Source organism: Coturnix japonica, chromosome 15, assembly GCF_054131305.1.
Source record: "Coturnix japonica strain WE chromosome 15, WE-NBRP24, whole genome shotgun sequence".
Taxonomy (NCBI): Eukaryota; Metazoa; Chordata; class Aves; order Galliformes; family Phasianidae; genus Coturnix; species Coturnix japonica.
The window spans coordinates 11,165,194-11,186,243 of NC_140677.1; the positions used below are offsets into that span (position 1 = coordinate 11,165,194).

The window sequence follows — 21,050 nt, forward strand, 5'->3', positions numbered from 1 at the left end:
TGTAGAGATGGCTGCGCTGTGTGATCTCATCCCTGGGGTGACCTTTAGGAGCTGACGTGAGCCCCCATCCCCTGAACCACCTGCAGTTATTGGAGTTTTGTTCAAAAGAAGGGCAAAAAAGGAAAATGGTGTGGGGTTGTTTGCTATCTTTGTCAGCGACTTGTAATGCTTTTAGTGCCAGTAGCTCAAAAGGACCTTCAGCTGGAGCTGCAGGCCTAGGCAAAATGCATTCACAGAGCCTCGTTACAGGTCTCTGATCTTGAGATTCTGAGTTCTTGGATTCTGAGCACACATGTTTTGACCTGGGATGCTTCAGCCATTTGTAGTGTTACAGCCGAGGAACCAAATCAGCTGTAGAAAGGGGCTGAAAATCAGCTGTAGAAAGCTGGGCTGGAATTTCTCCATCCAGCTGTATGAGGTCGGTGTGTGCCAGCATCCAGGCCCAGCCGTGCGGTGCTGGGCCGGTCCTCGGGATCCAGGGTCAGCCCGGCGGCGCAGGGCGGAGATCGGGGCTGGATGCGGCGCGGTGGCCGCCGGGAGCCGCAGTCCGTGCCGCCGTTGGGCCGCGCGTTGGAGGCGGAGCCGCGCTGTGGGGATGTGTCTGAGCGTGACGCGATTTTGTCCGCGTTGGAGCCGGGGCGGCCGTGGCTGAGCGTGACGTGGCAGAGAACGAGCGAGCGCGGATCTCGGTCGCGCAGCCGCCGCCGTCTGCGCCTTTATAAGTGGGCGCCGCTGAACCCCGCGGTCAGCGCTGCCTGCTCCGTCCGGCCGTCAGTGAGTGGAACCCGGCGCCGCTCCCGCCCTTCGTCCTCCTCCTGCCGCCGCCGCCGCCGCCATGGGCCTCACCATCTCCTCGCTGTTCTCGCGCCTCTTCGGCAAGAAGCAGATGCGCATCCTCATGGGTGAGGGCCGAGCGCCGGGGCCTGTCCCTGCCGGGCCTTGTGCCGGGCCTTGTGGCGGCCTGCCGGGCTGCGGCCGGGCCCGACGGGGGGATGGGGAGCGGAGGGGGGGGGGGGCTTCCCTTGTAGGCCTTGAGGAGCGGGGAAGGGGGGGACGGGAAGGGAGGCGGCAGCACCTTCCTCGGCACCGCGATGCCGTCGCGGCCCGGCAGAGCCGAGCGGAGGTGGGGTGGGCCGCGTAATGCCGTGCTGTGCCGTGCCGTGCTGTGCTGTGCTATGCTGTGCTGTGCTGTGCTCACTTCGGGCCGACCCTGCGGCGGATCCGGGCACGGCGGGCTGTGGGCAGTGCCGGCCGTGCGGCGGTGGCGGCGCCTTGGGTCGCACAGGGCGTTGTGTCGCCTCCGCTGCGCCTCGTGCTCCAGGCCGGGCCCGACGGATCCGCTGCGTGGCGGCCGCTTCCGAGTGCGGCCCAACAGATGGATATAGAGCCCAGGATTCACACCGGGACAGCGCGGTTCAAAAGGTCACGGGCGGCACCGCCGCGTCCCGCACTTCCTCCTCCGCTCCTCCTTTCCCACCCCGCTTTACCATCCTGTGTGTGTGTGTGTGTGTGTGTGTGTGCAGCAATGCCAGGCACATCAGAACAGCCCATGAGGGCTTCGGTTTCCTCACTGGCATGTAATTAGTTCAGGTCCAGGTTAGCTGGGAGTTACAGAGTAGTGTTTCTTCTGGCTGGTTCAGCTGCAAGGATTTGTAGTTGGTTTTTTTTCCTCCTATCTTTGATTTTACAGCTTTTGCTGTATTCACATGCAAGGCTGGATCACAGCTCGAGGCTGTTCCTTGCTTCTGGTGAGTGTGAAGAACATCTGTTGTGAGGAGGGGACAGTGCAGGGTTTAAATTGGCTGTTGAGAAGCAGTGTTGTGTTGTAGGTTGTGTAATCTGCCTGTAACATAGGGAAGAACATCCAGATAACATCCCACATCACATATTAGCGCTTGGAGATGTCTGAATGAACACTGGAGCTGACTTAAACCTTCCCTCAGTCCTAATCTTACATGTATATGTGCAGAAGTCTTCGCTCCTGGCTTCATGTGCTAAAGAAGGAATGATACTGGCTGTGCACTCTGCAGTGCAGTGCAGCTATCTTGTGCTGTACTTGTGTGAGTGTTAACTGAGATAATGGCTACTCAGAAGCTTCAAATGCAGAGGGAATTATTAAATACTGGGTGGTGAGGGAAGGCCAGATTCTTTGGGAAGTGCATTCTGTACGGCTCACAACGCTTTACAATCTTCTGTTCTCTTTCTACCAAGGTAGACTTGCATTCTTTTGGCATTTCTTGTGTGTGTTTTCTTGAAACTGTGTTGAGAATCAGCCCTTTGTGTGCCCCAGAGCATTATCTGCTTGAAGCCAGGCCTGAAAGGGGAATAGTAGTATTTAGAGGATGGAGAAAAGGCTTGAGAGGTCTGGTGTCAAGGTAGAAGAAATGTGGGAAAAATGGCAGAATAATCATCACTACTAAATAGACAATAAAGCATTCTAAGGAGTGAGGGCCTTAGAACCACGCTTGTCTGCACAGCAGCTGGAAGTGCTGCAGATGTGAATTTTCCTTCTAGAGGAAGAGGATGTTTGACATAAATGCAAGTGCAAGCCTGTGCTTCCCGTTAGAGCTCGAGCTGTGTAATGCTTGGTGGTACAGCTGCTGTAATGCCCACGTGGAGGTTGTTAGGCTGCCATGGACTGGGGGGAAATTCTAGGGTTGGAAGTTCATGTTGTTTGGAGATTTAAGACCTCAGGTTTTAATCTTGATAGTAACTTCTGTATCATGAACTGAACATGATGTAGCTCATAGATTGGCATCACGCGTCCCAGTACAAATGTGAATGTACTTTGTCATGGTTTAATAATTTTGTAATTTTTGCTATCAGTATTCCACATCATAACATCATATAAAGCATGAATAATTTTACTGAATCTGCAACTTATCAGAAGAAGACTACATCTCCCAGGGAACAACACGATAGGTCACGGGACCTGGACTCTATATTAACTCTGTCGCAGAACAGACTGACGTCTTTCGAGTTCTGGCGTTCAGGGGAGTGTGTGGGAGCCTTCAGCCGTTCGCCTAGATTTACAGTAGGCCTCTCGGTTACGGGACTCATTCTCTCTCCTATTTTGCTTGATTCGTTAGCTCAATTTTCAATTATATTTTATTATATTTATACATACATACACACTCATATGTATAATTGTGAATAATCAGCAACCTTATTTTTTTCTCAACAATCTATATTTATTCCATACAAATCCCTAAGTTGAGAACAAAACTCTATAACCTAATTTACTATTTATTAATTTTGAGAAAATGGCAAAACTGCCAGAAAAAGGAAAACATGTCAGCGGTAGAGGGGAAAGGCAGCGCTGGTAGGGCGTCCCCCACATCAAGGTGCACTCATCCTTTCCCAGCCACCACAGCAGATTTTCCTTTTGATTTATACTTCTTTCCATGTGTGCTCTACACATGCATGGCCAGTGCAGGATATAGAGTCCAGATGGAAAACTTGCTTACAGAATGCCTAATTAAGGTATATAGAGAAAAGTGTTTCCTTAACATTGATCCACTCTATCTTAAGTCCTATACCTAATTGAACTATTCTGTACCTAATTGAAATATTTTCTGAGCCTCTACCTATATATCTACAAGAAAATCATTGGCTGCACTCCCCCAACATCAAATTCCCTTGTGGTACACATTGAACATTCCCATTTTTGTCCATCACCCACCACGTGCACCCAGGTCCCTGGGCAAAGACAGTACCCCGGAGAGGTTTGCCCTTTCCAGACGCTGGAAGGACCCAAACTGTCTTTCCCAATACGCTCTTTATGTGTACTACAGGAACCTTATCTCCTTCCACGGTACGTAGGGAGCTGGATTGGTTAGGACCATTACGATTACTAGATCCTCGAGTGTTGACCAACCAGGTGGCTTCTGCTAAATGGTTCTCCCAGTTTTTATACGTTCCGCCACCCATTGCTTTCAACATAGTTTTCAACAACCCATTGAATCGTTCAATCTTACCAGAAGCTGGTGCATGATAGGGAATATGGTAAATCCACTCGATGCCATGATTTTTGGCCCAAGTGGTTACAAGGGAATTTTTAAAATGGGTCCCATTATCTGATTCAATTCTTTCTGGAGTGCCATGCCGCCACAGGATTTGCTTTTCCAACCCTAATATGGTGTTTCGGGCGGTAGCATGGGGTACTGCGTATGTTTCGAGCCACCCAGTGGTTGCCTCCACCATGGTGAGTACATAACGCTTACCATTGCGAGATCGTGGCAAGGTGATATAATCAACCTGCCATGCCTCCCCATATTTATACTTTTGCCATCGCCCTTCCCCCCAAAGAGGTTTCATCCTCTTGGCTTGTTTAATTATGGCGCATGTTTCACAATCATGAATAACTTGAGCAATAGCGTCCATAGTTAAGTCCACCCCTCGGTCTCTGGCCCACTTATATGTTGCATCCCTTCCTTGATGACCTGAAGTCTCATGGGCCCACCGAGCTAGGAATAATTCACCCTTGTTCTGCCAGTCCAAGTCTATTTGAGCCACCTCAATTTTGGCAGCTCGATCAACCTGATGGTTATTTTTATGTTCTTCAGTAGCCTTACTTTTAGGCACATGAGCATCTACATGGCGCACCTTTACAACAATGTTCCTTATTCGGGCAGCAATGTCTTTCCACAGTTCAGCAGCCCAAACAGGTTTACCCTTTCGTTGCCAATTATCATTTTCCCACTGTTGCAACCACCCCCATAAGGCATTTGCCACCATCCATGAATCAGTATAAAGATGAAGCATTGGCCACCTCTCCCGTTCAGCCACATCTAAAGCCAGCTGAACAGCCTTTACCTCTGCGAATTGACTTGATTCTCCTTTACCTTCGGTGGCTTCTGCAACTTGTCGTGTGGGGCTCCATACAGCAGCTTTCCATCTGCGATGCTTCCCTACAATACGACATGATCCGTCTGTGAACAGGGCAAATTTCTTTTCGTTTTCTGGTAGCTCATTGTATGGTGGTGCCTCTTTAGCACGTGATACCTCTTCTGTAGGTGGTGTTTCAATTTTTTTACTCTCAGGCCAGTCCATGATCACTTCTAGAATTCCAGGACGGCTGAGTTTTCCCATTCGAGCTCGTTGAGTAATTAATGAAATCCACTTACTCCAAGTGGCATCAGTAGCATGATGGGTGGAGGGAACCTGTCCTTTAAACATCCAGTTTATTACTGGCAAGCGAGGTGCTAGAAGAAGCTGAACCTCTGTCCCAACTACTTCAGAAGCAGCCCGAACCCCCTCATACACGGCTAAGATCTCCTTCTCAGTTGGAGTGTAGCGCTCCTCAGACCCTTTATATGCTCGACTCCAAAATCCTAGGGGTCGGCCTCGGGTCTCTCCTGAGGCTCTTTGCCACAAACTCCAGGTGGGACCTTTCTCTCCAGCAGCAGTGTAGAGGATGTTCTTCACATCCTGTCCCGTCCGTACTGGCCCCAAGGCCACGGCACGGGCTATTTCTTGTTTTATCTGCTCAAAAGCCTGCTGCTGCTCAGGACCCCATGAGAAATTATTCTTCTTCCGTGTTACCTGATAGAGAGGGCTCACTATGTGGCTGTAGTTTGGGACATGCATTCTCCAAAAGCCCACTACTCCCAGAAAAGATTGGGTCTCTGTTTTATTTGTGGGCGGAGACATAGCAGTGATTTTGTCAATCACATCTGCTGGGATGTGACGACGTCCATCTTGCCATTTTATGCCTAAGAACTGGATTTCCTGGGCAGGCCCCTTCACCTTGCTGCTCTTAATGGCAAAACCAGCTTTCAAAAGAATTTGGATTATCTGTTTCCCTTTCTTGAAAACCTCTGCTGCTGTATGGCCCCACACCACAATGTCATCAATATACTGCAAGTGCTCAGGAGCATTACCCTGTTCCAAAACAGCTTGGATCAATCCATGGCAAATTGTTGGGCTGTGCTTCCACCCCTGGGGTAAACGGTTCCAGGTATACTGAATACCTCTCCAGGTAAAAGCAAACTGTGGCCTACATTTTGCAGCCAATGGGATGGAAAAGAAGGCATTAGCAATATCAATGGTGGCATACCACCTAGCTTCTTTTGACTCCAATTCATACTGGAGTTCTAGCATGTCTGGTACAGCAGCACTTAATGGAGGTGTAACTTCATTCAGGCCACGGTAATCTACCGTCAGCCTCCATTCCCCACTGGTTTTACGCACTGGCCATATGGGGCTGTTAAAAGGCGAGTGCGTTTTGCTAATCACTCCCTGATTTTCTAATTGGCGAATTAGCTTTTGAATGGGGAGCAATGAGTCCCTATTGGTGCGGTACTGCCGTCTGTGAACCACTTTGGTGGCAATTGGTACCTCTTGGTCTTTTACCTGGAGCAACCCCACAGCAGAAGGATCATCTGACAGACCAGGTAAAGTTGACAGCTGCTTAACACCATTTGTGTTTACAGCAGCTATCCCAAAGGCCCATCGATACCCCTTGGGATCCTTGAAATATCCCATCCTAAGGTAATCGATTCCCAGTATACATGGAGCCTCTGGACCAGTCACAATAGGGTGCATTCGCCAGTTTTTACCAGTGAGGCTTATTTCGGCCTCCAACATAGTCAATTCTTGGGAACCCCCAGTCACTCCATGGATATAAATTGGTTGTGTCCCTTGGTGACTTGAGGGCATTAGGGTGCATTGTGCACCAGTGTCCACCAAGGCTTTATATTTCTGTGGTTGAGATGTGCCAGGCCACTTAATCCACACAGTCCAGTATACTCTGTTGTCCCTTTCCCCCCCCTGGCTGGGGGCAGGGCCCCTCTATTGTTTACCTCGTTGACTCGCAGCGACTGGAACTTTCCCCCGTTTGGAAGAGTTCACCTTGGTGGTTGTTTTGGATTGTAATTCTTTCACTCGTGCCTGAAGTGCAGAAGTGGATGAGTTATACCACTTCTTTATATCCTCCCCATGATTACTCAAGAAATACAACAAAGCAAAACGTATGGTCTTATCATTGTCGTTTGCTTGAATACGAGGTGTCTTATCGTTGTCATTTGCTTGAATACGAGGACGTCTCTTTTTTATGGTTGAGATTTTCGATGATACAGGTCGAGAGGAACTCATGTTGTTTAGCTCTCTCAATAGGCGATCGTGGAAATCCTGGTTTCCATCATCTGGTACCACCGTGGATTCATCTACATCAGGCACATTAGCCAATTTGTCAATAATATCACTTTGTGTTTCCTCCACTTTGTCTAACCTTTCTACTATTTTTTTTCCCATTTGGACAATGGCTGAAGTATAGAGCTTAACTTCTGTAGCGCTTATAAATAACTCAAGCTCCTGAAGTCTGCTAATTAGCTCATTTACAAGGGGCTTTCTTTCCCCTTTGCCATATACCAATGCAAGTGCACTGGCATGCTTTTCTGGAGCTGCCTTTGTAAAGTCACGCCACATTTGTCGTGGAACGTGGACTGCTTCAGGATCATGTAATTGGTTTGGATTGTTACGATTGAACTGGGGGCTGTAGAGCATTTCCACCAGAGCCCTTTCTCTCAAAAATTGGATACCTTTCTCCATATCAGTCCATTTCTTTTTCTCAGGCTCCAAGTCCCGTTTAAAGGGGAATCTATCTCTTACCGCTATCAACATCCGCTTCCAGAGGGTGTAGGACTGATTTTGGCATGTGCCTATACCTCTGTCCACACGTGAGTCCCTGGAAATGCTACCCAGTTGGCGAGCTTCACTGCCATCGAGCCACGCACTGTTGGCACCATTGTCCCAGCAGCGAAGTAACCAAGTGACCATATTTTCTTTTGGCTGACGTGTGAAATCCTTTCTCAGATCTCGAATTTCACTCAGTTTAAAAGATCGATCAATAATGGTCGTAATACTTTGCTCACCTTTTGCTCTATCAGGAGTCCCAGGTGTTAATGTTGGCAGCTGTGTTGATGAGGCTGCCCCATCTATAAGTTTGGACTCGAGAAATTCTCGTAAAGAAAATTTAGCTTTTGGCTCCTCGTCTGACTCTGACCCTGACTCTGACGCTTGTGTTATTTCCTCCAGGCGACCTTCCTCCTTCTTCCTCTCTCTTAACTTTCTCTCTCCTAACTTCCTCTGCTCCTCTGACTTCTTCTCCTCCTCTAACATCTTCTTATACTGCTCTAACAACCTCTGCTCCGCCGACTTCCTCTGGTCTTCTGACTCCTCCTGCTCTCCTGAGTCCCCCTGACCTCCTGAGTCCCCCTGCTCTCCTGAGTCCCCCTGCTCTCCTGAGTCCTGCTCTCCTAACTCCCTCCGCTCTTCTAACTCCTTCTGCATTTTCTCTATCTGAGTTGAAACTCGTTTTGTTTTTCGCCCTCTTACAGGGGCAACCAACATTGTATCTGGTGCCCCCGGTGGTTGGTTAAGTTGGAGTACATACGGTTCAGACTTGAGGGTGTCGCATTCCGCCCTGAGGACGTTATAACTAGACTGGAGGGCGTCGTGCTCAGACTGGAGAGCGTCGTAGTCAGACAGGAGCTCGTCGTACACAGACCGGAGGGTGCTGCGACTGGCTTTGAGGGCGTTGTAGTCGGCCTTGAGGTCAGTGTACAACGAGTCAATAGAGTCATGTTTGACCTGGAGATCGACGCACTTACACAGGAGGGCGCTGTGCTCGGACTGGAGAGTGTCGTGCTCGGACCGGAGGGCATCGCGCTCAGTCTGGAGAGTGTCATGCTCGGACCGGAGGGCATCGCGCTCAGTCTGGAGAGTGTTGAGCTTGGTCTGGAGGGCATTGTGCTCGGTCTGAAGAGTGTTATGCTCGGACTGAAGAGTGTTGTGCTCGGTCCGAAGGGCATTGTGCTCAGTCTGAAGAGCGTTATGCTCGGACCGGAGGGCATTATGCTCGGACTGAAGAGTGTTGTGCTCGGTCTGGAGGGCATTGTGCTCAGTCTGAAGAGCGTTATGCTCGGACTGGAGGGCATTATGCACAGACTGAAGAGTGTTGTGCTCGGACTGGAGGGTGTCGCAGTTGGATTGGAAGGCATCATGCTCAGTCTGGAGAGTGTCATGCTCGGACCGGAGGGCATCGCGCTCAGTCTGGAGAGTGTCATGCTCGGACCGGAGGGCGCCGTGCTCGGACTGGAGAGCGTCGTGCTCGGACCGGAGGGCGCCGTGCTCGGACTGGAGAGCGTCGTGCTCGGACCGGAGGGCGCTGTACTCGGACTGGAGAGTGTTGAGTTGGGATTGCAGGGAGCTTTTCTCATCCCAAAGTTTTTCTGCGTCAGCTCTAAGACTCTCTTTCTCGTACCAGATTGAGTCTCGTTGGTACAGGAGATCTTTTCTCTCAGCTTCAAAAACTTTTTCTCTCTCTACCTTCTCATCCCAAAGTTTTACTGCGTCAGCTCTAAGACTCTCTCTCTCGTACCAGATTGAGTCTCGTTGGTACAGGAGATCTTTTCTCTCAGCTTCAAAAGCTTTTTCTCTCTCTACCTTCTCAGTCCAAAGTTTTTCTGCCTCAGCTCTAAGACTCTCTTTCTCGTACCAGATTGAGTCTCGTTGGTACAGGAGATCTTTTCTCTCAGCTTCAAAAGCTTTTTCTCTCTCTACCTTCTCAGTCCAAAGTTTTTCTGCCTCAGCTCTAAGACTCTCTCTCTCAGGAATGGTATTGACTAAGGCCCAATAAGCATTAGCTAGGCCCAAAATCATTTGTGCCTCCTGAGATCTGCCTGAGCCACAACATTCCTGCCTCAAATATGCAATCAAACTCTCAGGATTCTTCAAGTGTTCAGGAGTGAAGCTCCATAACACTGAAGATGTCTGTCCTTTGAGAATCTCTTCAATTCCCTGCCACTCAGTATTCTCTGGTTCTAGGGAAGACTTCCTCCGGATGTTATAAATCCAGATACTGAGTGAGATTATTACAATAATCAACAGTAAGATCAGGGAGATTAAGAGTGTGGCCCACTGATCATTCAAGAACTGCATAAAGGATTCATAGAAAGAAAGAGGAGCACGCTTAAAAATCACCATTTCTGTATAATTAGTTGCATTAGTTGCTCCCTCTGGAGCTGTATACAGATACGAAGTGAGCATTGCTAACCATGCTTTCAATTCATTATACAATTGTATAGCTCCATAAGAAAAAGTGGCTAGCTTAAACATGGCCCAATATGTTCGGAGCGTCTCAAAAAAGGAACCAATGGCACACAGTCCCTGGTAAAACAAATTTAGTAGAGAAAACATCTTTTTTCCTCCAATAGAGAGAAAAAGTAAAAGAAAACAAAGCTCAGCAGTGTTTATAAAATATACCGGAGTATTGGCAGTCCGCCTGGACTTTCAAGGTCAAGCTCGCAGGTGCAGAATCGCAAACACGAGATAGCTCCTTAACAGGGAAAAAAAAACTCGTAGCTCTGTTAAAAGCTAAAAGAGCAACAGAAGAAAACACAGAAAAACAGCAACTCAATTTGCCCGCATTCTCCACCAAAATCTGTCACGGTTTGAACTAAAAATCTCGTACCAGATTGAGTCTCGTTGGTACAGGAGATCTTTTCTCTCAGCTTCAAAAGCTTTTTCTCTCTCTACCTTCTCAGTCCAAAGTTTTTCTGCCTCAGCTCTAAGACTCTCTCTCTCAGGAATGGTATTGACTAAGGCCCAATAAGCATTAGCTAGGCCCAAAATCATTTGTGCCTCCTTAGATCGTTGCCGCTGTTTTCTTTTCCTAATTAATTAACTTTTCCTTTCGGCCTAGGGCCCCTCCGGGGCCTGCGGCCCCTGTCACGGACGCAGGTGGATTTTTAGTTCAAACCGTGACATACTTCTTCTTGAGGCAGCAGTCTTCTAAGTTGCTGGACCATACAAGAAATGTTTCTGAGGCTCAAAGGATGAATTTGGTGTTGTGACCTGTTTGTCCTATCAAGAGGAAAAAAACACTAAGCTGAAATATGTGTTCTTAGCTTTTGTGAAGCATGTTTGGCTCCAGCAGAACCCACATTTAGACAACAGTCAGCTTAAAACCCCTAATTTAATTGGAGCATTTGGGGAGTTCGTTCCTTCTCATGGGTCTTTGGTTTTGGTGGTTGTTTTTTCCTCTTGCTCTGTGATGTTAGCAATTAGAATATCTAATTTTTCTTTTTTATTCATGATGATAATACAAAAAAACAGCTGCAGCTGCATGTTGAGCCGTGTTCGGAGCACTGAGATACAGAGCACTGAGGTTCTGTAGGAGTTTCCTGTAACAGCAGTTGGTGCCCTGAGAAGGAGGCAGCTTCTTATAAGTTTGGTTTCATTTTGAGTAAAGGTTTCTGTTTTCATGCTACCGCAGCACTAAGAGAACGATTGTAGTCGAGTCAGCAACCACTCAGAACTTATGTATGGGATCACTGAGTGGGAAACTACCATGGCATATGCCTCAGTGTTAGTGATGCTGCTCAAAAAAGGCCTTTAAAGCTCCAGTTTGGGTAAGGAATGCATATTTATCATACAGCCTGCCTTTAAAAACAGCTAACTATATGTAGCTGTAGTATATCCACAGTGACTTGAGAGAAAACAACTTCTTGTATTCTCTCAGGAAGAAAAAGAAAACCAAAAACGAAGCTAATACTCTACATTTAAAATGTCATCTCTTTGGAGTTATGAGGCTGTAGTCCATATTGTGAACTAAATCAAATGTTTTGTTTTCTTTTCCTAGTTGGTTTGGATGCTGCTGGTAAGACAACTATCCTTTATAAGCTGAAACTAGGAGAAATTGTCACCACAATTCCCACTATTGGTAAGATAAATTCCAATGTCTTCATAACCAACTCTTGTCTTTGTTCTTTGTAGAGATGGGCTTCAGAAGAGCATAGGAATTTGCTGTCCTTGCTGTTAGCATAGAGATGGAGACAAACAGGGCAGCTTCAGGGTAACTTACATAATCTGGCACTTCCATGATGGAAACACTCTTTAATCTGTGTCACATCAAAGATACACCCAGACAGGAACCCTTCTGACAGCAGCCAGCAGCTGATGCTTGGGACTACAGGAGCCATTTAAGTAGCAGTGCTCTGCCCTAACACCAGGAGTCTTCTTAAATCCGTGTTTGAGAGGTTCTTTCAACCAAAAATGGTGTGTTTTGGATTTAATTGACTTTTCTTCTTGATCTCCCAAAATACAAAAGATCTTGTCAGAATTCAGTTGTCAGAAGTGAAACTTGAATTTATCTTCAGCAAGGTTGGAATTACGTTTTAATGTTACCGTTGGCTATTTCTAACAACCTCTTTTATTTCAGGTTTTAATGTGGAAACGGTAGAATACAAAAACATTTGCTTCACAGTTTGGGATGTTGGTGGTCAAGATAAAATCAGACCCCTCTGGAGGCATTATTTCCAAAATACACAGGTAAGAGTTTTGAAATAGCAGTTGTTAGTAGCCTGTTTTGCATGGGCTCATTATGTTATGTGGAGTCCGTGGAAAGTTGTCTCCTGTCTTTTCCTTTCAGAAGAATTCCTTGTTATCTTCCTCAAGTTCTAAGGGGTACCCAGACCTTATTCTTGTTAAAGCAGTTTTATTTATTTATTTATTTTACCCTGAGGGTTTCAGAGCTTAGTGGTGACCATAGCTTAACCAGGGCAAAGTCCTAAGAATCTGTTAGCATTCGTAATAAGCCAGAGCAGCTGTTAGTTTGTAAAGAACAATTTAGCTGGGCTTTGCTGATCTATCTAAACTGGTGTGGATTTAAACATAAAGTGTTATGTCTGTAGTCCTGCACTGAGCATCAAAAGTATACAGCTTTTTTTATGTATCAGAATATCTAAAACATATGTGGAGTCTCTGGAAATGTCTTTAATATCTTGCTCCTTGTTGCTTAGGAAGTGACAGTTTCATGTTGACGTGGTTGCTGGCCATCTTGGTGGCATAAATGTAACTCTTTCCTTTGGCTCATGGGCAATGAGATAAATCACTTTCTGAGGAACTTTAGTGGTGAGGTTTGAGGTTATGTTCTGTTGGATGCAGAATTGTTTCCAAGACCTGTTTGTGCAGCATAAGTGTGATAATTGGCTGAGCTCTAGACAGACAACATGCAGCTCACAGTGCTGTTATTTCAGCAAGAACCACTTATAATAGGACCGGACTGAGAATCTTTTTTAAAGTTGCTTCTGTTGTCTTAAAGAGAATAATAAAACGGTCAGAGGAAGCAGTGCATGTGAGGAGTGCATCTGGGTACACAGATGCTGCTAGAAATAATACAATAGTACAAATATTTGGTGAAGCATTTCTTACAATTCCTGTGCTGTCTGATGTAGTGCTGAGAGAAAAGGGACTGGGGGGGAGGAAGGGGAGTGATGTGTTGGCATAGGGAAACCTTGTTGAGTTCTTTGTGCTTTTTGTTTCGTTTTTTAAATGAACAATTTAAAAATTAACAATTCCCACACTGATCTGTGGACTGATGTTTCCAATTAATGTTGTGGGTTTGTTTTATGGCGTTTTTTTAACCTAAGAGTTGTAGCTGAATTTTGCCATTGATGCTCACTGTGCAGTTGTTCAGACAGTCATCTTGTGTTGCCTGAGTAGGATAAACAGAACTTTATAAGAAATTTGCTTTCCTCAAGACTGCCTGATTTCTTGCAGGGCCTCATCTTTGTGGTGGACAGCAATGACAGAGAGAGAATCGAGGAAGCAGCAGATGAGCTGCAGAAGATGGTGAGTGTTGATACTTTCTGAGAGGAATTGGCTTTTCTGACATTTTGGGGTGGTCTTTTTTTTTTCCCTTGGGATGAATTGGATTCCTGAGCGTGTTTAGGAGTTTTTACAGTGCACACTGTATGCACCAGGGAGCTCTGGCTTTAGTGCATTGTGTAGTAGCTGCAGCTCTGTGGAAAGCTTTCTCTCAAGAACTACTCATGTTGGAATCTTTCTTTCACAAAGCATTAAGAAAAATGCAGGAGGGGAGGGAAGACTTTTAATTAATGCTTGTGGGTTTCATCAGCAAGGTCCTGATGAGGTTAAACTGCTTATTGAAATAATATTTCTTTTAGAACTTCTGCTGGGTACAAGGCAAAATTTACCATGTACTTCCAGTGTCTTGAGCAATAATGAAAAAGCAGATGATGCTTAAAACAGTATTTGGGCTTCTTTAGTGCTTGTTGAAGTACTTAACTGAGCTAATGCAGTAATGTGGCTGTTTGGGTTTTTTTTCCTCTTAGCTTCAGGAGGATGAGCTGCGAGATGCAGTGCTGCTGCTGTTTGCAAATAAGCAGGACCTGCCAAATGCCATGGCAATCAGCGAAATGACGGATAAGTTAGGTCTGCAGTCCCTGCGTAACAGAACTGTAAGTGCTCACCTTGTCTGGTTGCTAACTCTGGCTTGCTTTATTAGGTATTGTAAAATTAATCTCCCTTTAAAGCAAGGGAAGCTTTCACCTTTTTCTGTAGAGATGCATGTACCTGCTGTTAAAGTCTGTAGGACAAAGATGAAGGTCCTCCTTTAAAACAGGTGATGTGTAAGTATAATTCAGTGTGTACAGCAGCACGTTGCAGGTGTTTTCTCTCACCTTTTGCTGGAACAATACAAACGTTCCAGCCTGTTGCTGAAATGTAACCACTGATGTTTGAGGAGTGTGGTAGGCTTTGCCTCCTGTCCTTGTACTCACTTCTCCTCAGGGATAAAATGCTTTGTGTATTCTGGCCTCAACAAAGATGCGAGGAAATACTTCTTGACAAACTACATCCCATCTGTGCAGCCCTTTGACATACAAGGTTGCTTCATATATGCTGCCTATCCTTGTGTAATGCCCATTTGGTTTGACACACCAAGTTATATACAGTTGGGTGCTTCAGAGGTTCCTTAAATCTGATAATTGCATGCCTGTTTCCAGGAGAGCAATCTTGCAAAACAGAGAAGCTAGTTTTCTGCATATAAAACAAACAGACGTTTGGGGTTTTTCCTTCTTGGTGCACTAAAGTATATTTTGGTACGTGGAGCTTCTGGATGATGTATAAACCCTACCTTCTTCATCTATACTTTTCAGAACTTAGAAAATGCTCTGTTCGGTATTGACTCTGTGGTGCAAAACAATGTTTAAAGAGCACTGTTTGAGTTTGTATCCGAGCGTCACATACTGCGATAACTTCGTTTGCATTTGGTCAGTGTGTAAACTGCTTTCTGTCTGTGTTCTGTGTTAACAGTGGTATGTCCAAGCTACCTGTGCTACGCAAGGAACCGGTCTGTATGAGGGACTGGACTGGCTCTCAAACGAACTCTCAAAACGCTAACTCGAACTGGATGACTCTTTCACCAGGGACATGTTTGATATAAGTGGTCTAGGCTTGTTACAACAAAATTAGTTTGCATCTTGGTTATTACAATATCTGGAACTGATCTTTGGGCAGGATATTACAGCATTTCAAGTTATTTTGTTGCCAATTATTGTTTACCGAGCTACATGTTGCAAAGGTAGCAATATGCTTGGGTAAAAATCTCCTTAACTTGGAAAAAAGTGTATCTTCTGATTCTACTTCCCTTGTTAGCCTAAATGCCTGAATATAGTTATTGTGACATCTTCAAGATCTGTTCTGAATACTTTTTTTTGGAGCCCCAATAAATTAATGTTTTAATTTTTTTTCTCCCTGCTACTTTTAGTTGACTGATGCCCTGTTTCATTCCTCAGACAGTCTGCTGATTTAAAAATGTAGCATTCCGTGTATTTATTTCTCTCCCTTGCCAAAAAGAATTCCTAATCCTGCTTGTTCCCGCCGAGGAAGTGCTCTAAAACACTATTCAAATCTACTGCACTGAGGAACATTGTATTGATCCTTGGGTTCCATCGGCCCAACTTGCCTTTGTGAGAATTGGATTTGATGGGTAGAATAGTTCTGTGCTGGCTGCGAAGAGCTCATGTTGAGGTTGTTTTTAATATTCAGCAGATTGTCTTCCTTTATATTGTATCTTTTTGGTTTTTTTTTTTTTACGTTGCATGTTGCTTTTTGGTATCAGCCTGACTATTTTTGCCCAGTGTATAATAGTTCTGCTGAGGTTTTACTGTTTGTTGGTGGACATATCTTCATAATGAGATTTTGGAAAATTCATCGAACTCAATGGATTAGTTTCTTCATAACCCACTTGGAATTATTCCTAATAAAATGATAAAATGTATTGTTCTGCGTACACTCTTCTTGACTCTTTGGTGGTTGAGCTGTGAGTTATCACATACTCATTTTCCATAAACTGAGCTTCCCTGCAGCTTGAATGTGAACATAAATTTCATTTTCCCTTGCTTGGGGCTGTACAGAGTGGGGCGCGAGGTGGGCAGAGTTGTATACGGTGCAGTAGAGTAGCTGTCATCAAGACCTATAATAATTCTGTGTCTTTTGAAGTTGTAAATCTCAAATTCCTTTTAAGATGTCCAGATATGAAAATACTAACAGTTACAAAAACGGTAATAAAACGAGTACAAACTGCCTGAAAAGCACGCATGTCTGTCTTGTAGTTGTTTCCGCACTTAAAAACAACGTGGTTTCTAGCAGGAGCTGCTGGTTAGCTGGAAAGTGAAATGCTTGAACAGGCTTTAATCAACATTGTGTTAATGGTGATGGGCACCCCCCAGAAATAAGGTCTGTATAGTTGGTACTGTGTCCCCTCCCTCCCCAGTGTGGTTTCAAAACGTTTAAATTAACTCTTTTCAATCTTTTCCTATCAGCTGAACGGATGCAAACAGAGCTCAGTCTTGTGTCTTCATTGTCCTCAGGTAGCTGAAGTATGATTTCATGGCAGATTTAATCTCGGCTTATATCCCACAAGGCCAGGTCTGTCCTCCAAGGAACCCCAGTGCCAAAGTCTGTTCAGCTCAAGCAGGTTTAGGTTAGGAGCAACTTCCAAGCAGGTTCTGCTGTACCCATGAGGCTGAAGTTTCTAGGAAACACTGTTACTGAGCACCAATAACTGGAGGAAATTCCAGAGCTCTTGAAATGAGTCAGTGACTCCTTGATGCGTAACAGAAACCCAGGAGATAGAGTTAAGGTAACGTTCAGCTTGTAGCTTTAATGAGTTGCTGAGTACACACACAGAAGTCGATACGTCTGTGCATTGGATCATTACCTCTCAGCAACTGGAGCCAGCTACCAGCTTCCTTTACAATGACAGGATGTGAGCTGTGGCATCTGTTTGTTTTAAAGTCATCCTCACTTACAATTCACCCATGAACTAACAAATGGCTCAGCCGTTCTCTTTGCTTGCAGTTCTTTAATATCTCCCTTTAAGTGCTTTTCTGTAAGGGAAGCTAGAAAAGCATTCTATCACAAACCCTTACCAGCTGATATTGTTTCTCAATGTTATGATCTGAGCATAACCAAGGTAGCCCCTTAAGAACTGTGTGGCCATTTCAATATTATAATGGATGGCAGAGTTCCATGTGTTATTTCACAAGGAAATGCAGCACTGGATTTTAGCTTAGTGTTCTGGAGAGTTACCAACTAACTGAAAGAAGTTCTGAATTACATTTTTATTCTCCTTTTACTGCTTTTCTTTTGTTTAAACGGTCTTTTAAACCTTCTCCTACCATGTTTGTTAACTCTTCCATCTGCATTACAACAGTGTTTCTTTTGCTTCCTTAGAGGTTAAGCTGTTGTTTTGGGGGGTTGTTTTGCCATGCTAGACAACTGTGACTAGAAAGAAATCAAGTGAGAACTGACAGTCAGAAAGGGACGCTTATTAGGTGAAAGAGGAAGATGTAGTGGAAGTTTTTAAATGCTGATTGCTTTATGTGGACTAATTATGCAGGAAAAGAAGTGAGTTAATGATTCATACCCCTCCCAACAAATTCAATGAAGATATCAGTAGAGCAAGTTTCCCAACATCTGGATTACCTAGACTAGTTCTACATGGAACAACGTGCAAGGAACAAAACCAGTATTTGTGTTTTTCAGTATAAGTGTTTTTTATACCATTTTAAGTCACTTGTTTCTTTCTTTAAAAATGCAGGCAGAGATGGATACACCCCATCATTTATTCTGTCCCTCCTCACACCTGAAAACAGATTATTATGTTGGAGTTCCCTGCCACCCCCCGCTGGCTGTCCTGAACTCAAATACTACTATTGACCATAGACAACAGATGGAACAGTAGATGCAACCTACACCTACAATCCAGTTTGAGTGTTTTAAGTGACCCTCACTACCCACATTAAGCGGGCAAAGTGCTTCCAAGTTGATCATCATCTTAAACTTAACATGGCTGTTGACTGAACAGGACCATTCACTGATAATCACAGAATGTTCTTTGCAGATCATGTCACTTGCTAAAAAGACTGGCTAATAAAGTCAGCTTCTGTGTGTATTTTAAAAGCTCTGTCTTGTGACAGTGACCACAATGAGGCTGAATGAATCCAAACCACAGTTTTTCTTTCTGCACCTGGTTCTGAATTAAGCAGGGTTTGGTTTGTACACTTATAAATAAGATTGAATTCATATCTTCAACAATTTTTGTCCTTTAAAAACCTGTAAGAGGGTATATAATCCAATTTTCAAAACTCTACAGCTGAAACATTTTTTCTGTTAGCATATAAAAAGGGAAAATTGTACAAGTTCACATCAGCAATGAAGTAACCTTCAGTAGAAGGATTAAACACATTCACTTTCCTAAAATTGCTCTTGTTTTAGTAGCAAAACAGCCAGGGTTGAACCTCAGTTCCTCAACAGTACATCAATTTATACAAAAGCTCCAAAAAACATTATGCAAAAGCAGATCTATTTCCACTTTAAGTCACATACAAGTGCTATATGGTCTGAAGGATGTGAAACACTTGGCAAAGCCTGGTGGGTTGTTACTTCTTCATGACTTGGCAATGGAATGACCTGTTCAACTTCCAGAGCGTTTTTGTCAATGAAAATGTAGTCCAGACATCCATAAAAGCCACCAACATAGTTTGTATACGCAGGTTCTCCACAAGCACTCTGTAATTTGAAAGGATGGCTCAGAGGCATATTGCACCTTTCCTCTTCTCCATTAGAGGCCCAGTCTTCGTGATCTTCAGCAATGCTACCGGTGTTAATAAAGCCGTAAGTCCCAGATGATGGTGTACTATTAAAGTCTCCACAGAATATGACTGGTATATTAGGATACAAGTCACATGCCACATGCTTGATGTGAGCCAAAGCTACAGCAATTTGGATGAGACGGATGTTCCCACCTAAAGATGTAAAAATATGTTACTTAAAATCCTTTGTAGAGGCACTGAAGGTGCCTTTCAAGTTGCTCATTTAGACAGCGATCTTACTGTAAGGAAGATTAAATCCAAGCCAGGCTTGGCTGAAGTAGGGAATGGGGCACAAGAAAAGGCAACAGCTGCAAAAGAACAAGGAGGAATGTAGGAAAGTTACCTTTTGGATGCCAGTAGAGATGGGTGTTAGCTACACAAAGCTGCCTGGGAGGATCAGTTTCGGACTGCAGAACTGAAACCTTTAAGACAAAGAAATCTGTAATAAGTTTTAAAGAGTGTTTCTGGAACTCCTGACAGACTAGTATTAGCTCTGCAGGCTGCCCCACTGCTATTAATATTTTTTTCTAAAGTTTTATATTATTGCCTACATGAAGATACTTAAAGCCTGACTGTCAGCACTGTTTGCACTCCCCTGCCCCGTGCACAACCACCACCCCAGCAAACTGTGTCACACTGCATCCACCAACACTGCCCCACATCCAGCTGTGCTGCTGGGCTGTGTCACACTACATCCACCAACACTGCCCCACATCCAGCTGTGCTGCTGGGCTGTGTCACACCGCATCCACCAACACTGCCCCACATCCAGCTGTGCTGCTGGGCCGTGGTGGCCGCAGATACCTGCAGCACAGACGATCTCTGCAGCACCTTGTCCCTCACCACTGGGTACTGGTCCAGCTTGTCACGCAGCTCGGCGTGCAGTGGCTCTGACAGCAGCGCCTCACTGAACGCAATGTCGTGCTGGCTCAGGAGGCTGAACTTGTCCCTGCGGTAGAAGGTGGCCAGGCCCTCGTGCTGCTTCTCCTTGATCTTAAAGATCCCCTCGAGCCCGAACGCATCCAGAGCCGGGGCCAAGCTGTCTGTGAAGACGGATTTGTCCACCTCCTGCAGGCAGATGAGGTCGGCGTTGTAGCCGGCCAGCTCCTTCTTCAGCAGGTTCTGCCTGTAGTCGACCTCCAGCGCGTACGGGGCGCAGTACGGGAACAGCACGGTGCGGGAGAACTCGGTCTGGGCGTAGGTGTCGGCCAGGATGTTGTATGAGATGACACGCACGGAGCCGCGCTCGCTCACCTTCCCCGTGTACAGGTGCCTCGCATCGAAGGTGCAGACCCCGGGCCCGGCCTCCACGGGGCCGCTACTTTCCACCTCGACGGGCGGCCCGAATCTCATGGCGCCGTCCCCGGGCGTGCAGCGCAGCTTGAGCCGCAGCCCCACCAGCGCGTTGGGCGGCGTGAAGACCCGCTCTCCGCCCTCCGGCTCCCGCTCCTCTTCCCAGGCCGGTCCCTCCCCGCCGCTCTCGGGCCTCCGCTCTCGGTACCATCGGAACAGACAGTGCTGCGGGGCGGCGAACTCGGCGCTGACCTTGGGGCACACGGGGAAGCCGGCCAGCAGCGAGCGCGGCAGCCGCAGCTCGGTGAGAGCAGGGGGGTTGCGCTCCACGCGGTACCGAGCGGCCCCGACCTGCAGCACGGCGCCGTCCTGCCAGGCCGAAGCGTTGGGCACCTCCTCGGACACCGGCAGCCCGTCCCGGTTGAACAGCCGCACCTCGGGCAGCTCCGGCAGCTCCGATTCACCGTCCTCCGCCCGCTGCTTCTTGCTTTTCTTACCCGCCTTAACGCGGCCCTTCGCGGCGTTCGTAGCGATGCGGGACAGCGCCCGGCCCAGCGGCTCCGTCTGATCCCGCTGCATGTGCCGCGTGCTGCCGTCGGGGAGCACGAGCCTCAGGCTGAGCTTGGGCTCTGCCGGCACACAGCGCACCACGGCGCGATCCAACGGCTCCATGGCGCCGGGACGAGCCGATCCAGCTCCAGCTCCCCCCAGCCGGCCCAGCCACTGCAGCACAGCGCGCAGCCCCCGCCACATGGAGCCGGCGCTTCCGGCACGAGCGGACGGAAATGAGCA

At 46.4% G+C, this 21,050-nt stretch overlaps 2 protein-coding genes across 2 annotated transcripts; one reads left to right on the forward strand and one right to left on the reverse strand.

Annotated features, from left to right (window-relative positions):
- The first annotated feature begins 603 nt into the window (after positions 1-603).
- Positions 604-16,087, forward strand: ARF4 (ARF GTPase 4). Its single transcript, XM_015874911.3, has 6 exons — positions 604-902; positions 11,645-11,725; positions 12,224-12,333; positions 13,564-13,635; positions 14,139-14,264; positions 15,121-16,087. The coding sequence occupies exons 1-6, from the start codon at positions 836-838 to the stop codon at positions 15,205-15,207; spliced, it is 543 nt and encodes a 180-aa protein (XP_015730397.1). The 5' UTR covers positions 604-835; the 3' UTR covers positions 15,208-16,087.
- Positions 15,882-21,031, reverse strand: PDE12 (phosphodiesterase 12). The gene is made up of 3 exons (XM_015874888.3): positions 19,770-21,031; positions 19,309-19,387; positions 15,882-19,118 (listed from the first exon to the last, which is right to left on the reverse strand). The coding sequence occupies exons 1-3, from the start codon at positions 21,009-21,011 to the stop codon at positions 18,676-18,678; spliced, it is 1,764 nt and encodes a 587-aa protein (XP_015730374.2). The 5' UTR covers positions 21,012-21,031; the 3' UTR covers positions 15,882-18,675.
- Positions 21,032-21,050: the final 19 nt, after the last annotated feature.

Excerpts from the sequence above, each read along its gene's own strand:
- ARF4 (XM_015874911.3), top strand. The coding sequence starts at position 836 with ATGGGCCTCACCATCTCCTCGCTGTTCTCGCGCCTCTTCGGCAAGAAG. Across the intron at positions 903-11,644 it reads GCAGATGCGCATCCTCATGG|TTGGTTTGGATGCTGCTGGT; the intron begins GTGAGGGCCGAG and ends TTCTTTTCCTAG. Across the intron at positions 11,726-12,223 it reads CACCACAATTCCCACTATTG|GTTTTAATGTGGAAACGGTA; the intron begins GTAAGATAAATT and ends CTTTTATTTCAG.
- PDE12 (XM_015874888.3), bottom strand. The coding sequence starts at position 21,011 with ATGTGGCGGGGGCTGCGCGCTGTGCTGCAGTGGCTGGGCCGGCTGGGG. Across the intron at positions 19,388-19,769 it reads AGAGATCGTCTGTGCTGCAG|GTTTCAGTTCTGCAGTCCGA; the intron begins GTATCTGCGGCC and ends TTTGTCTTAAAG. Across the intron at positions 19,119-19,308 it reads TCTCTACTGGCATCCAAAAG|GTGGGAACATCCGTCTCATC; the intron begins GTAACTTTCCTA and ends TTACATCTTTAG.